This window comes from Tetranychus urticae, chromosome 1, assembly GCF_039701765.1.
Source record: "Tetranychus urticae isolate SD_2017Ah chromosome 1, NJAU_TeUrti_SD_1.0, whole genome shotgun sequence".
Classification (NCBI taxonomy): Eukaryota; Metazoa; Arthropoda; class Arachnida; order Trombidiformes; family Tetranychidae; genus Tetranychus; species Tetranychus urticae.
The window spans coordinates 16,958,815-16,973,220 of record NC_142958.1 but is presented as its reverse complement, the minus strand read 5'-3'; the positions used below and the strand labels follow the sequence as shown (position 1 = coordinate 16,973,220).

General features: G+C 31.7%; 1 protein-coding gene across 1 annotated transcript; it reads left to right on the top strand.

Moving 5' to 3' along the window:
- Window positions 1–272: 272 nt before the first annotated feature.
- Window positions 273–12,876, top strand: LOC107372070 (uncharacterized). Its single transcript, XM_015940216.3, has 3 exons — window positions 273–760; window positions 9,333–10,156; window positions 10,716–12,876. The coding sequence occupies exons 1-3, from the start codon at window positions 703–705 to the stop codon at window positions 12,570–12,572; spliced, it is 2,739 nt and encodes a 912-aa protein (XP_015795702.2). The 5' UTR covers window positions 273–702; the 3' UTR covers window positions 12,573–12,876.
- Window positions 12,877–14,406: the final 1,530 nt, after the last annotated feature.

Here is a 14,406-nt window from a genome sequence, read left to right as displayed (position 1 = left end):
TCAATTTGCATCAATGTTCATCACAATTGGAATGGTGAAAAGGATTGAAACTTGGTTAATTGGGAGAAACGGTAAGGAAACAAATTATCAATTAAAACGACTTTATTCAATTTGTTGAACAGTTGAGAGGGAATTGATTGGAAATGGGAAAAAGAAGCAAAAATTTACTTGAAAATTCACTTTTTGTTGTTTCTGTTGCCCAACTTCGTTGAGATGGCGCTCGTTCATCACACAAACGGTTAACTTGTTTTCGAGTTTAAAGTGAGTTTAGTTTGAATCGAGTGAGCTCAATCAGACTTGAACACGTTAACACGTACTTAGCTAATAGCACAAGTTTGTACAAGTTGAACCGCTTTAGTTGAACAAGTTTAGTGGGAGTAAAGTCAACCTTGTTAGCATCAAATTCATCTTCATCACTGGGACTTACTGTGATAAATATCTCAATGTATTGCCATCATTAATGTGTTCAATTTTAACCATGTTTATCTGTAATCATTTACACCAAACAAAAGTGCCTTTTACCATCAAATTGATTACAAACAAAGTGTCAACCCATTGAAATTTTACCTTACAATTAACTTCAAAGTGACCTCAAGTGTTGAACCATTGTGAACCAATAATGTGCATTAAACATTGATTGCTTGAAGCCTTTGTAAATTGTGATTATACTTTTATCTGCCAAATAATAACTCAATAGCAAAAATGAAATCATTCAATTCATTCTCATCTTTACTCATCATATCAACATTACTCATTACATGTAAGTTACTGTTACAATCCAAGAATTTTTGTGTCAATTTTCATCTTAATCAAGTCAACTTTGCTTTAATGTCATTAAATTATCAGCGAAAATCTTTTTAGTCCATTTACTTGTTCATCACAATTTATGGCTCAAACTTGCCGCTTCAATTGTCATGTAAAGATGAGCAAAGTTGAGGGAAATTTAAAGATGAAAAAGTTATTTTCAAATTCTTTATTCCAAATCGTTTCACAAACTTTCCCAATCATTCAATTGACTTTTTTCACCAGTTTCACCAGTCTATCAGATTCCGGTCAACAAGATTAACAAAAGGAGGACCTGCAAAATCGCCTGTTCTCGATTTTTGCTGAAATGTTACTTTTCAGACACAAAATTTAATGCTGATTTCATAAATCAAATCTATTCTTTTATAGCATGCATAGTTTTTGAGATATTGGCCAAAAAATTTAAATATCACATAGTATTAGTGACCTTTTAAACATAATGAAGATGGCGTCTAAACCAGCTGAATATTGATATAATCAATGTAATTAAGTATGCTGAATAATATAGTGAAGGTTTGGTTTCTGAAAAAATAGCCAAACAGGGTTAAAATTGTAAAAAACTGAATTTGAACAGGGATTGATAAGCGTCTTTTTGAAAATAATGAAGAAGTCGTCTAAACCAGCTAAGTCTTGGCAAAATAAATGTAATCGAGCATAGAGAATAATATGGTTATGGTTTGGTTTCTGAAAAAATAGCCAAACAGGGTGTTGCATTGACATTTAGTAAAATTCTAAGAAATTCAGTTTTCTGCAATTTTCAATCTGTTTGGCTATTTTATCAAAGCTGCAACCACCACTAGATTATTTAGCATACGTAATTACTTCGATTTTGCCAAGACTTAGCTGGTTTAGACGGCTTCTTCATTATTTTCAAAAAGACGCTTATTAATCCCTGTTCAAATTCAGTTTTTTACAATTTTAACCCTGTTTGGCTATTTTTTCAGAAACCAAACCTTCACTATATTATTCAGCATACTTGATTGCATTGATTATGTCAATATTTAGCTGGTTTAGACGTCATCTTCATTATGTTTAAAAGGTCACTAATACTATGTGATATTTTAATCTGATTTTTTACAATTTTGACCCTGTTTGGCGATTTTTTCAGTGATCAAATTTTCACTATATTATTCAGTACCCTTGATAACATAGATCACGAATAGAATCGACTGGCTTAGCGACCTCTTTCAAAGTGCTGAAAAATGCAACCTTCGAATCCTAAAATGATATTTTCTTCCGAACGCGTTGTTTTTACAAAAACGAAACACATATTCGTAATCAGCATAAAAAATTACATTGAAAAAAGTTCATTTCATAAAAATATTCCAAGAGGAGATTTTCCCTATTCATTTGCAGGTCCTCCTTGTCATTCTTTTGCGAGAAAAAAAGGTAAAAGTTATCTTCCGGTTTAGTCGATAATTTATCTTGAAATTCATCAGCAACAGAATCAGTTTTGTGTAAACTCAGGTAAACTGTTTATTTTCATAAATTGCGTGTTAATTTGATGGAATTAAGATTAACAATCATTTTGATTGACAGGTCAAAATCAAGATGAGTCCTACAGTTAATCCAACTTGACCAACATTTAAGCAATTTAAGGTGACAACAAATGGATTATTAAAAGATTATGTTGCTTTATTGATGATTAAGACAAGATTAAGTGATCAATCGATTCTCTATTTACTCAATCAACACTTATGACAATACAAGAGATGAAGAGTTGATCATCTATCATGAATTGTAATCAATTGAAAGGTGGAAACCTTTTCAAAGTTTTCACTTCATTTTTTATTTATTCAATTGTTTAATCTCAACTCTTGAATAAATATCAACTGACCAGCTTTCAACAACTGATTGGCCATTTCAAATTGAAGCCCGGTTCAATGATTGGCATCCATTTTACCTGATGATTTACGGTTAGCAAAAAGAGCCCGATTTAATCATTTCCTCATCAGCAAATGTTTATTTTCATGTTTCATTTGTCTGTCTATTTGCGAGCAAAAACATCAATAAAAGTTTACCTTTTTGTATTTGGGAAACGTTTGATTAGCCAAGTTGAAACATGTTCATCGAAATTAGTTAAATTTGGTTTTAGACTAAAAAATGAAAGTTGATTAAACATTTAACTTTTACATGTTAAACTGCCGCTATAATAACCTGGTTAAACGCATTTAGTTTTGATGAGTTTTATCAACATGATATTATTGCGTTTTATTGTTGCTTAATCTTCATGTTAATTGTAGCTTAATTGTTGTTTATTAATGATTAATCTTTCCAATCGTCCATTAGATTCTTTTCTTTCTACTATTTTTAAGTAGTTTCATGAGCTTCCCTAAAGATGATGATTAGCTTCAAGTTTTTTCTTGATTAGACCAAATTGTAAGATTCATTTGAACATTTTCATTTTCTGGTTAAATTCTGGTTACATTTTGGTCCATTTTCGGGTTAAAAATTTTGCCTTGATTGTTGGTCAAATTGAGTTTGCCTTTTGATTGAAATTCTGGTTGAGCTCTGGTTAAGCTTTTCTTGTGTTGACTGGTTTCTTTTGTTAGCATTTGAAGTACTTTGAAATACAGAAAAGGAATCAAATTAACACTGATTTGTGTCAACTGATTGACTTACCAAATGAACGATTAACATGAATTATTCAGCAATTGACTTTGATTTACCGATTTAACCAGATTAACACCAGTAAGAACTGTTAACCTGAAAAGGGACTCAGCTAGACGTGAGATAAATAGAGTCAATAACTTAATTGTCACCTTAATTGTAGATATTGACTCAAGTGACTTTCAAATTATGTAAAAAGTAAAAGTGCAATTTTTCTTCTTCTTCTTCCCTCAATTATCAGAATTTTAGTGAAATATTCCAATAAATATGATAAATTGAAACACTTTCCGTTTACCTCAGTTGGAGGTGAAACATTTGAATATAACAAAAAAAAAAGTTTAATCAAAGATTCATTGATTGTTCACAGAGCCGAGAGTCAGGTCAACTCGAGTGAGGTTAAACTGTCCATCAAAAAAGGTAACTTTGAATGAATCAAATCAATATCATAATCATATTTATCAATGAAAAGTGTTTAAACCTGGAATGTAATAACAATGAGAAAAAGTTGATCAAATTAAGTTTAAAACCAAAAATGAAGTTGAACCAATTTGAAAAATTTTCACCTTAATGATGATGATGATCATCATCATCATGTTAATTGTCGTTCCATTTGTTTAGTCTCAAGAAAAAGTCAACTTTGAAGGGAAAAAATGAAGAAGCAAAATTACCGTTTCATTTGATTAACCGTTTTCTGTGTCATCAGTAACTGTAACAGTTGAAACATTAACCCAACCTTTAACTGCTGTTAAACATGAAATTGTCATGAATCCACTCATAAAGTTCCCAAATGAACTTTTCGACATTTCTCTCAATGAACTTCAAGTTTACACGATTGGCCTTAACCGAGTCTTGACTCAAGGTTACCTTTGATAATTTCACTCTTTAATTGTCCAAATATTTTCACTTTTCAACCAAACTTGATCCGTAAATAAGCTTTTCAAATCTTTATTGCTATCTTCAATGTCCATTTCGTTTCATTGTAACGATCGTTTGGATATTTTTTATTATTTTAATTTTCATTTTAAAGGCTAAATAACATTAATGATTCCAATTGATGAAGTTACATCTTAATTATTTGTTAACTCATCAAGGTTGATGAATAATGAAGTAAATATAAAAGTGTAAAGTTTTTTTCTCATTTTTCATTATTCCATTTGAAAAGCTCAATGAAAATGAAAGCATTTTTGCAAGCTTTGTTTAACCATTTGTTATAATTTAAATTTAGGTCAATAATTGTTTGTCTTTGATAATAAGTAAATTGAATAATTAAAAGTAAAGGAAACAATGAATCAATGAGATATTTAAACACACACCTTAACCTGGGAATGGTATTTGGCTGTTCAATCACTTTTCACTATTTTAAGGAAGAGATTATCATTATTAGTTTAATACATTTTATACCTTAATTCGTGTCTACTATTGTAAAAGGTTTGGTTGATTAACTAATGATTACAATTAGAGAAACCAAACTTGGCAAGTTAATGGATCTAAATGTGTGTGTGTGTTTGATAAGCAAAACTATCAAGGTTGATATGAATCAAAATATAGCCATTTATTGTTGTAGCAAAATTATGATTTAACAAGGTTTGCCAAGTTTGATCAAATATCATTCAAAGTGATCGTTAAATTTATCATGAAAGTAAATGGTTTGCTCTCGATCAATAATGAAAAATTGAAAGAAAGAAATTCATTCAGATAATCAGATTTGAATAATTTAGCTGTAATTGAGTCAAAGCGGGATAAGTTGAAAAGGTCACTTTTCATCTCTTGCATTGTGTTCATCTCATGTTGACAGTTTTTCAATTTTTGATTTACATTCACTTTTCAGTTGAAAACTTTGCACCTTCAACTTTGGTCGTTAAAGGATATTTTTTATGATTTTATATTTCATCAAAAGTCCAACATTTTTCTTCCTTAAAGATGACTTTTTTTTTCGTCGGACTCAAATGGCCGGAAGATGGTTATCAGCGTGAATATAATGTCTCACTTTGTAATCATTTCTGTCAATCATGGCGAGATTCATCATCTTTCTGTTATTACCTATTTAACGCCTTCAGGGTTTCACTCACTTTCATTTCCACCTTGATGCATCTTTAATAGTTATATCATCATCATCTAATAACCTCTAAATTAAACGACCTTAAATGTCCTTCAATAATCAAAGTTATCATTTTCCTTATTTCTCAACTCTTGCCTGAACTTTTAATTATCCCAATAATTAACTCGACAATTCAACTTGAATCAAATGCAAAACAATGAATCAAAGTGAACAAAATCGACTCTCATATTGAATCAAATGTGTCAATCTGACTTTGACAATAAGTCGACACTTTTGGTGAGAAAAGTTCAGTTTATCGCCTTTTCGACCCTCAAAAGTATCATGTTAATCTGTTTAAGATTCACTGATAATGAAATGATAATCGTTTTCGTTGCGATCAAACTTGTTGAACAGTAAAATGACAATCATTTGTTCAACTGTTTAACAATCTTTTGTTTGCTTAGTTTTTCATTTCTTTTCAAGTTTCATCACATCATCGGCTCATCGTTATCATGCTAAATGAACTTAACAATTAATAAATTATTTATATCTTTCAAGTGAAAGTTTTCTTCTTCTTCTTCTTCCTCGGCTTTTGCTTACCTTTTATATACTTTATTGCATTCATAACAAATAAATTCATTCAGAAAATTTAAAAGTGAAATCCAGTTTTGGGAAAGTTAATCAATTATGTTTCATCGTGAGTCTTGCTTTGTAACAATAAACAGTTGAAAGAGCAACATTTCAACGTCAACAGATTGTTAATTAAACAATTTAAACAACGATAAAGTGCTATTTTTGTAGGAAAATATTAGTCATTACTTCCAACTAATGATAATTAATCTACTGTAAGGTAAACCTGACACAGGTTTCACAGAAGCAAGTTGAACATGGAAGAAGAAAATTGAAAATTAAATTTACAATTTAAACTCAAACAGGAACTAATTGATTATGATTACAATGAAAATGGTTATTTTGGACAATCTAAATTGTTGCCTGTAAATGAAGGTGCAAAAATGATTCAACATTTGATTAGAGTCGTCAATGTACCAGCTTTTATCCATCAGTTGTGATCAGTTCAATCATGATGAATGAGGGACAATCAACAGTCTAATGATGATTAGTTGTGACAAGATTGACATTAAATTGATGAAAATGATGAAAAGTGATTAATTTTGATTCTCAAATCGATAACATTAAAACATTGACTCAATAATCGAGTAAAATATTTCAAATTAAATCTTCTTTCAATAACTAATCAATTGTCTTTCCAATTGATTTACACTTTAAACAATTAGAAGCTCAAACTGATCAACAATCAATATTGAATTTAAATCTGAATCTTGAATCAGTTGACAAAGTCTAGATTAATTGACTGAAATCTTTTCCCTTAAAAAGTCATTATTACAATGGTCAGCTTTGGCCAACAATTAAAACCAATTGAAATGCAACTTTAAATAATGTCAAGGATTACTTTCTGTTATTGTATTTTGTGTACCTTTTTTGAGGGCCAATTCAATACAAATTGGGGTCATTTAGCATTTAAAATTAAACGTGAAATTGATAGGTTAACCAAGATTAACTAACCTAAAAAAATGCAGTTAATAATATCTAAATCTTAATGGTTAAACTGTATTTTTACAAGGCATCAAAAGCAATCAACAAATAAGTAACCCAATCAAGGTTAATATTAATACAAGAAGCTTTTCGCTTTCTAAATGTTTCCAATTAACTTTGATTAAATGTAAATTAAGAAGCCAATTTGTAGACATTTTTCAATCGCATTTATTACAATTGTTTTTTGAAACCATTAATCTTGCTTTACTTGAACAGTTAATTCACAAGCCTTGACTTGATTCTAGATTATTATCATGTTACTGATGATGATCAAATTGAAATGTTGATTAATGTTGAAACCTTTCATTTGCCTCATCAATAGTCTTGGTTATGAGTTGATGTTGTTTTGCTCATTAAAACCTTGATTGTTACTTAATTGTGAAAGGAAAACATTTAATTCCAAGGATTTAATCATTTCAGATTCTTCCTTCCGAATCAAATCTGACTAACAAATGTTGCTTTCATTGGAAAAGGTTATTGAAAATTATTTCAATCTCATAAGCTTCAAGTTCAATCTTTGAACCTTTTACAATCATTTCTAATCACAATTAACTTTTCATTGTTTTATCCTTTCAAGTTGGACTTTACATTCAATACATAAAACCTTTTGTCTTTCAAGCAATTTCAATTTTCTTTCATGATATGATTTGCATTAAACATGAAAAGTCTGGTTTTCAGGCGACTTTTAATTGTTGTCGTATTTTGATTGCTGTAAGGTAATTGACAAAAGATGACAATGTAAGGAATTAATAATGATGAGAATTGTTTTTACTTTCAATTTACCTTGACTGTTTAATTTGATATTAATTTAGATTCGCTTTTCAGATCATTTGGTTTGTTTTCTGACGCGAAATGGGAAGCTTGGAAGATTGAAAGGTTTCTCATTGTGCCAACAATTTGTTAAATGATTGTTGTTAACTTGTAATTACATTTGTGGATTAACAATTATAATAGACACAAATTTTGTGGGAATTTTTCAGTTACCTTTTTCTTCATCGACAACAATCATGTTAATCAGGGTAATAATAATGTAACAGATAATGGGATATTCAAAAATTGAGGTTAACTTTTCTGGTTAAAATGGACAAGTTATACTTAATTTTTCAGATGAGTTTTTTTTTCTCAACACTTTTCAATCTAAATTATTGCTCTATTTTGGTCTATCATCGTCTTTAATCAACATGTAATCAGTTGTCTCATTCAATTTAGTTTATTCAATATTATTAGTTATCGGATTACCAAATTATTTTACATTTATTATTCACTTTTTTCTGGTTAAATGACACTTTAGGTTGTATTATTTATTGTTCCTGTTGTTAGGATATCAAATTTAAATGCTAATATACTTTTGACAATTAATTTAGACAATTTGATTGACCTGGAAGCAATAAAATAACTGTAATTAACTTTAAATGATAATCATCATTGATTTTAAAGAAACCGCTTTATTGTACCCTTTCAATTTAACCAATAAGCGTTGGTTGAGGTTTGAAAATTAATGGCTGTTGGCTAAATGTCGTGAGCTGCTTTTTTCCTATTGTTGTTATCAATGTTAAGCTTGTTTTTGATTCTGTTTGGCTCCATAATTTGTGTTTATTGATTGTCAGTCTAATGGTCACGATCAATCAGTTTGTAAATTTTGTAATCAATAGGGACAATTAAGGTGTTTCTTTGATGATTCAATGATGTACTGATAATTTGCGAAAGTGCAGTTACATGTGATTTTGGTTTCTTCATGTTGTTTATTGTTTCAACTTGGATCACTGATCAATCAAAAGGCCAGTTTTAATACAAGTTTCAAATTGAAAAGGTAAAACAATATTTCTATTAACTGTAATCACATAATCCAAGTGTTTAACTCGTGATTAATTATCTAACCAAGTGTAATAATTCAGGGACGTTGACTGATGGATAAAGCTGCTGTTGCAAGTATTTGTTTGAACCGTTAAAGATGAAGATCCAATCAATGAATAATCATAATGATAATTTTAATTAAAAGTGAAAATGATTAATGATCTTGAGGGAAAATGTATTTCATTCTACCTCAAGATAATTGAATTGGATTGAAACAGTTTAGCTGGAAGCACAATTGTATCAAATACTTAATTAATTGGCTATGACACAAAGCCAAGTTGACACACGAAAGATGTTTGGATTCTTGATTGATAATAATTGAATAAATGGGTTTTCTTGTTTTGTACTCCAGAATTTGTTCAAACCAATATGTCATAATCACTAATTTGCGATTTTTTTCTCTTCCTTACAGTAAAATCATTTTCAGTAAACTGCCAATCTGAATATATTCATCCAGTGCTTCCTCAAGCTGCTGCTCTGGTTGCCGAAAGTTTCACCTCGGAAACTGCACTGCCTACAGTTACTGTTCGAGGTTTCCTCAATTTTCGAACCACTGTAGATGGAACTGTCATCGTCTTCACACCTGCTTCTGCAGCAGCTACTGGAGGACCCACAGAAATTACGCCAACCAGTCCACCATCCATTCAGCCAAGCAGAATAGAGGTTACATCGAGTCCACCAAAGGTTTCTGATATAAAGCCAACATCTGCAAGCTCACATTATGATGTTAAACCGACAGTCTATTCGCCATCTCCATCTTTCAACGATCAATTGTCTAGCGAGCCAGTTAATTCAGGAGCTCAATATCCAACTGGATTGGTAACTGTGCTTGGTGGAACTGTGGTACTCAATGGAGCAACTACAGTCCATGAGACAAAAGTAATTGGAACATATATCAATGGAAAATATGCTCAAATTTTGAAGAGCACGTCTTACGTGAAGAGCTCAAGTGAACCAATATCATCTTCAACTCGTCCAACCGAGATTAAACCTTCTGCCTCAGTAAGCGTCATTCCTTCAGCTCGACCACGTCCAAGCCGTGATTCACTTAAATCAGAATCAAGTGAAAGTGTTAGACGTGTAAGGCCATTAAAAGTCCTCGAGTCATCTAAAAAGGAAGATGAGCCCAAGGAAACGGAAGGCGGAAATAGCAATGTTAAAGAAAATAAAGTTCAATTACGTCGACCTACTCGAATAGGAACAAGGTTGACTTATGCTCCACGTGAAAATCCACGGGTAAGAGATTAATTAGTCAATAAAATCAGCATAAAACACGATACAGGTTCCATTAAAAGGAGAGATAAATTAATCAAGAAAAGTTTTGACATTGAATCAAGACTAAAACAGTAAAATGAAAAGTTTTACAAAATTTGAAAAATCATGCTTCACAAATCTTACAATTTTTGATTACGTTAATCAAGTTCATTAATTTCCATATTCATTGTTTACATTGTTTATTGTTAGCAATTATTTACGTTTTGAAAATTTTAATCTCAGCTTGATTCTTGTTTTCTGTAAAAATTATAAATAAGTTAGTTGAGACTATTCAAAGCAAGGCTAAATATAAATTGTCACAAATAGCACAGATCTCATTTTAAAGATGACGGTTAGATAAACAGATAGACCATTAAAAGCCATCTTGATAGCTTCATCCTGTCTTTCGCTTAATTCGTCATTACACGAACGTATTGTTGAGCTTTGATAAAGAATAGAAATAAACTGGACTGAAAAGTTCACCTTCGTGCCTGAAATTATAAAATTTTCTAATTTTTTTGTTTTTTTTCTTCAATTCAAGGTCCGATTGAATCGATTCAAGGTGAAAGTTGCTGCATCTTCAACTGCCTCACCTACTTCAAGGGAAAAGGTCGAAGAGGAAGCTGCCAAAGAGATTAACCAACGTTTTCAAAAGCGCCTTGGTATTGGACGCTCCGGATCAAGCCTCAACAGCAGCTATCGTCGATCACGTAATGAAGAAAAGCCCAGCACGCCAGCACCAGCACCTCGAGAAGAAGAAATTCGCGATACTGACCCACAATCATTAGGAAGTGGCTCCGATCATGGCTCAGAAATATCCTCTGGTTCATATTCACCTCCATTATTTGATCAAAGTGATCCTTTAAGTGGGCCAATTGAACCTTCAGCTCCATTGAAACAAGTTCAAACTGTAACAAGTGAGATAACTCACCATCTAAATGGATCACCAATAAAAGTCGATACAGTTACTTTAGTGACAACAGTTGATGAACCAATTCATCCTTCCGCGCGCTTATTACTTGCTGGTGATGAAGGAGGTCTAATTGAACCCACTGAGCCTTTACCGTTGAATGGCAATGAAGTTACCGGTGGACCAAATGGACTAGAGTTACCACCCATTGTTTTAAGTCGAACATATTCTTTGACTGAACACGTTTCACGAACAACTGTCGTGCCAGTTTTTGACGGTAAAGCTTCAGCTAATCACACAATAACGGAGAGCTTTGTTATCCGTAAATTGATTACTGCTTACAAAACAATGCCATTTGGTGACTCTGCTCTGTTAGCAACTGCTTCAGCTGAGATGTCTAACGGAACTGCAATACTTGATGGACTTGAAGCTTCCGAACAAAATCTCGAACCTTCTCTTCTTGGTGGAGCAATCGAGTTAACTTCATTACCCGAGGATGGAGCCTTGATTAACGGTAAAGCAACTTCCGCCTTATTATCGACTGCAGGTCTTCAAACTCTTGATCCCTCAACTGGATTTGGCCAAAATGGATTCAATTCACCTTTAGGTCAAAATCTTCCTCCTTTTGATCTTTCTAATCCTCTCGTGGTTGGAGCTGCTCTTCGTAACCCAGCTTTGGCTGCTATGTATCTTGGCTTACAAAATTATCATAATCAACAACCTGATCAACCTCAATATGAAACAATAACAAGACCGACTGAAGTTATCTTACACGAAACTGTCTATAATACGAAGGTTCTTAGTTTCTATGACGGTCGAGCAACCCGAACGCGAACCATTACTGAGCCAGCTAGCACAATTGATAAAACCATAACAACAGTAACAACTCAAGTTACTCCTCGATTGAATACTGTTGATTTACTTGCAGCAGCTCAAGCCCAACAATTTCAAAGACTTTTAGCCACTCAACTCTTGCAACCAAATGGACCAACACTCCGAGCCTCAGTTCAACCTAATCTCAATGGTTTCCCTGGTTATAACTTACCTTTACAGCAACCCAATTTTAATGGAAACAATTTCAATGGTAACAATTTCTTAAGTGGACAACAACAATTTCAACAATTACAACATGCTCAAGCACAACAACAACAACAGCAACAACAGCAACAACAGCAACAACAGCAACAACAGCAACAACAACAACAACAACAACAGAATCAACAAATTGCCAATGGGCTTAATCAACTTGCCTTTGGTCGCTTCGCTCAACCTCAGGTCCAACCTGCATCAACTATAACTCACACTTATACAACAGTAACTGATGCAACATCAACACAATCTAAAATTTACACACTCAAATACAATGCTTTTAGCACTAAATATCGTACAGTTACATCAACAAGTGTTTATCCAACAACCGTGACAACAACCAGTACAATTGTGGTTCAACCCTCACTTGGACCTGCTTTCAATCCATTTTTTGGTTGATTACTCTGTTTATAAGCGTTATATACATCAATTCAATCATAACTTCTCATGTGAATAAATTTAACTAATATTGATTGAATTACTTTCAATTCAAAATGAATTCAAGTTGAATTGAATAAACAAAAATGTGATATTGTTTGTCTATTGGAAACATCGACATCGCTCTTGTGCTAAAACAACTCCAAAACTTCCAAAACAAAAAGGACAAATGATATTTGTGACTATTGTTGTTAATTTTAATTTTTTATTTTACTTCTAAATGATTTATTAATCAATAAAGTGTAAATAATTTTTTTTGATAAAATCTTCTGAATGTTTCGTTTCTTTATTTCTGAACAAATTCAGAGTGCAACTCAAGAATCTTGCAAGATGTCCAATAAAAGTTACATCAACAATAGCAGAGCTTAAAATTAGACAGTTTTAATCAAACTATTTCAAGGTTACTAAATTAAATTTAGGCAAATTACATGTAATTAGTTACACTAACTAATAAACAAACCAAAATGTAAATTGTGACTGATCAAAAATGTAAACAAGTATAACATGAATGATTATTTCCCCAAACACACGAACCTTCTTACTGTAATAATTGATGTTCCTACACATTGAAAATGATTGAAACGCGCTTTGTTTGAGATAACAAACATTTTTAAAATTGGTGTCGATGGGTAAAGAATAGAAGAGCAATTTGTTGACTAACAATTAACTCAACAAAGTAACATTAAAAGCAATCCATTAACTGTATAAACAATGAGCAAACACCTTGAACCTATTAAACTTGAAATCTAAATTGATCAACAATTTTTGATACAATAAAGTGTTTATCATTGAAGTGCATCTAAAATCAACAATACATTGATTAATGGAATAAAGTAAATGACCAGTTGATGGCCAAGTTTGTAATTTTGATTGTCTATTGTCAGTGAACTTTCTGGCTTACCAATAAATGAAATTTTGTCAATCAGAATGATTAACTGTTGAATTGGGTTTGTCTTAATACTGTTTCTCACTTCCCACTTTGAAAAGGTTTGGATAAGTTAAAGACTATATACCATGACCTAGCTTTTGTTTTATCTGAGTCAGATAAAAATATAAAATTGTTTTGATTGTTATTTTGTATATTAAGTTGAATTTTGATTCATATTATTCATGAATATTTGTTGGTGAAATGGGTTTGTAGCTGTTAACAGTTGGACTTTAGGTTTCTTTGGACGGTAAAACACCAACACATTTCAACCAATCAAGCTTAATCATTATCCTTTAACACCAACAATGATTCTGATTGATTGAATTCATAATTAAACGGAAATTAATTGAAATTATTGAATACAATTGTTAGCGTTAATAGTTAACACAGTATGAGCTGTGAAAATCAAAGTTCAATTGATTCAAATTCAACTCTACCATTTGACTGTTTCGGTTACCAACTTGAAGCTAGATTGTTAAACTCATTGATCTCAGCATGTCAATTATTTGCTCTTGTTTCGGGTTATTTTAATTACAACAGCTGATTGTTGTCTGCTACTGGCAAAGAGTCAGCTTAATCAAAAAGGTTTGTTTGAATGAGCGATAGATTACAAATTGTCTGGTAGTAGGAAAAATTGCGACTTAATTCAGGATGAAATTAAGGAAAATGTTCAAATGCTGGGCTTGGCAATTGGCAGACGATGATTTAATTTAATTATTTGGCTAATTTGTAACACAATGATTAAAATTAAAGGGACGCTTGTTCTATTTTTCTGATGATTACTTTGAATTTGTGGTTACTTATTCAAGGTTACGGATCAATTAATCAATCACAATTAAAATTCAACTCAACCTTTTGTAAATCAAA

Coding starts and splice junctions, on each gene's coding strand:
- LOC107372070 (XM_015940216.3), top strand. CDS start 703: ATGAAATCATTCAATTCATTCTCATCTTTACTCATCATATCAACATTA. Junction 761..9,332: donor ATCAACATTACTCATTACAT/GTAAGTTACTGT, acceptor TCTTCCTTACAG/TAAAATCATTTTCAGTAAAC. Junction 10,157..10,715: donor CTCCACGTGAAAATCCACGG/GTAAGAGATTAA, acceptor CTTCAATTCAAG/GTCCGATTGAATCGATTCAA.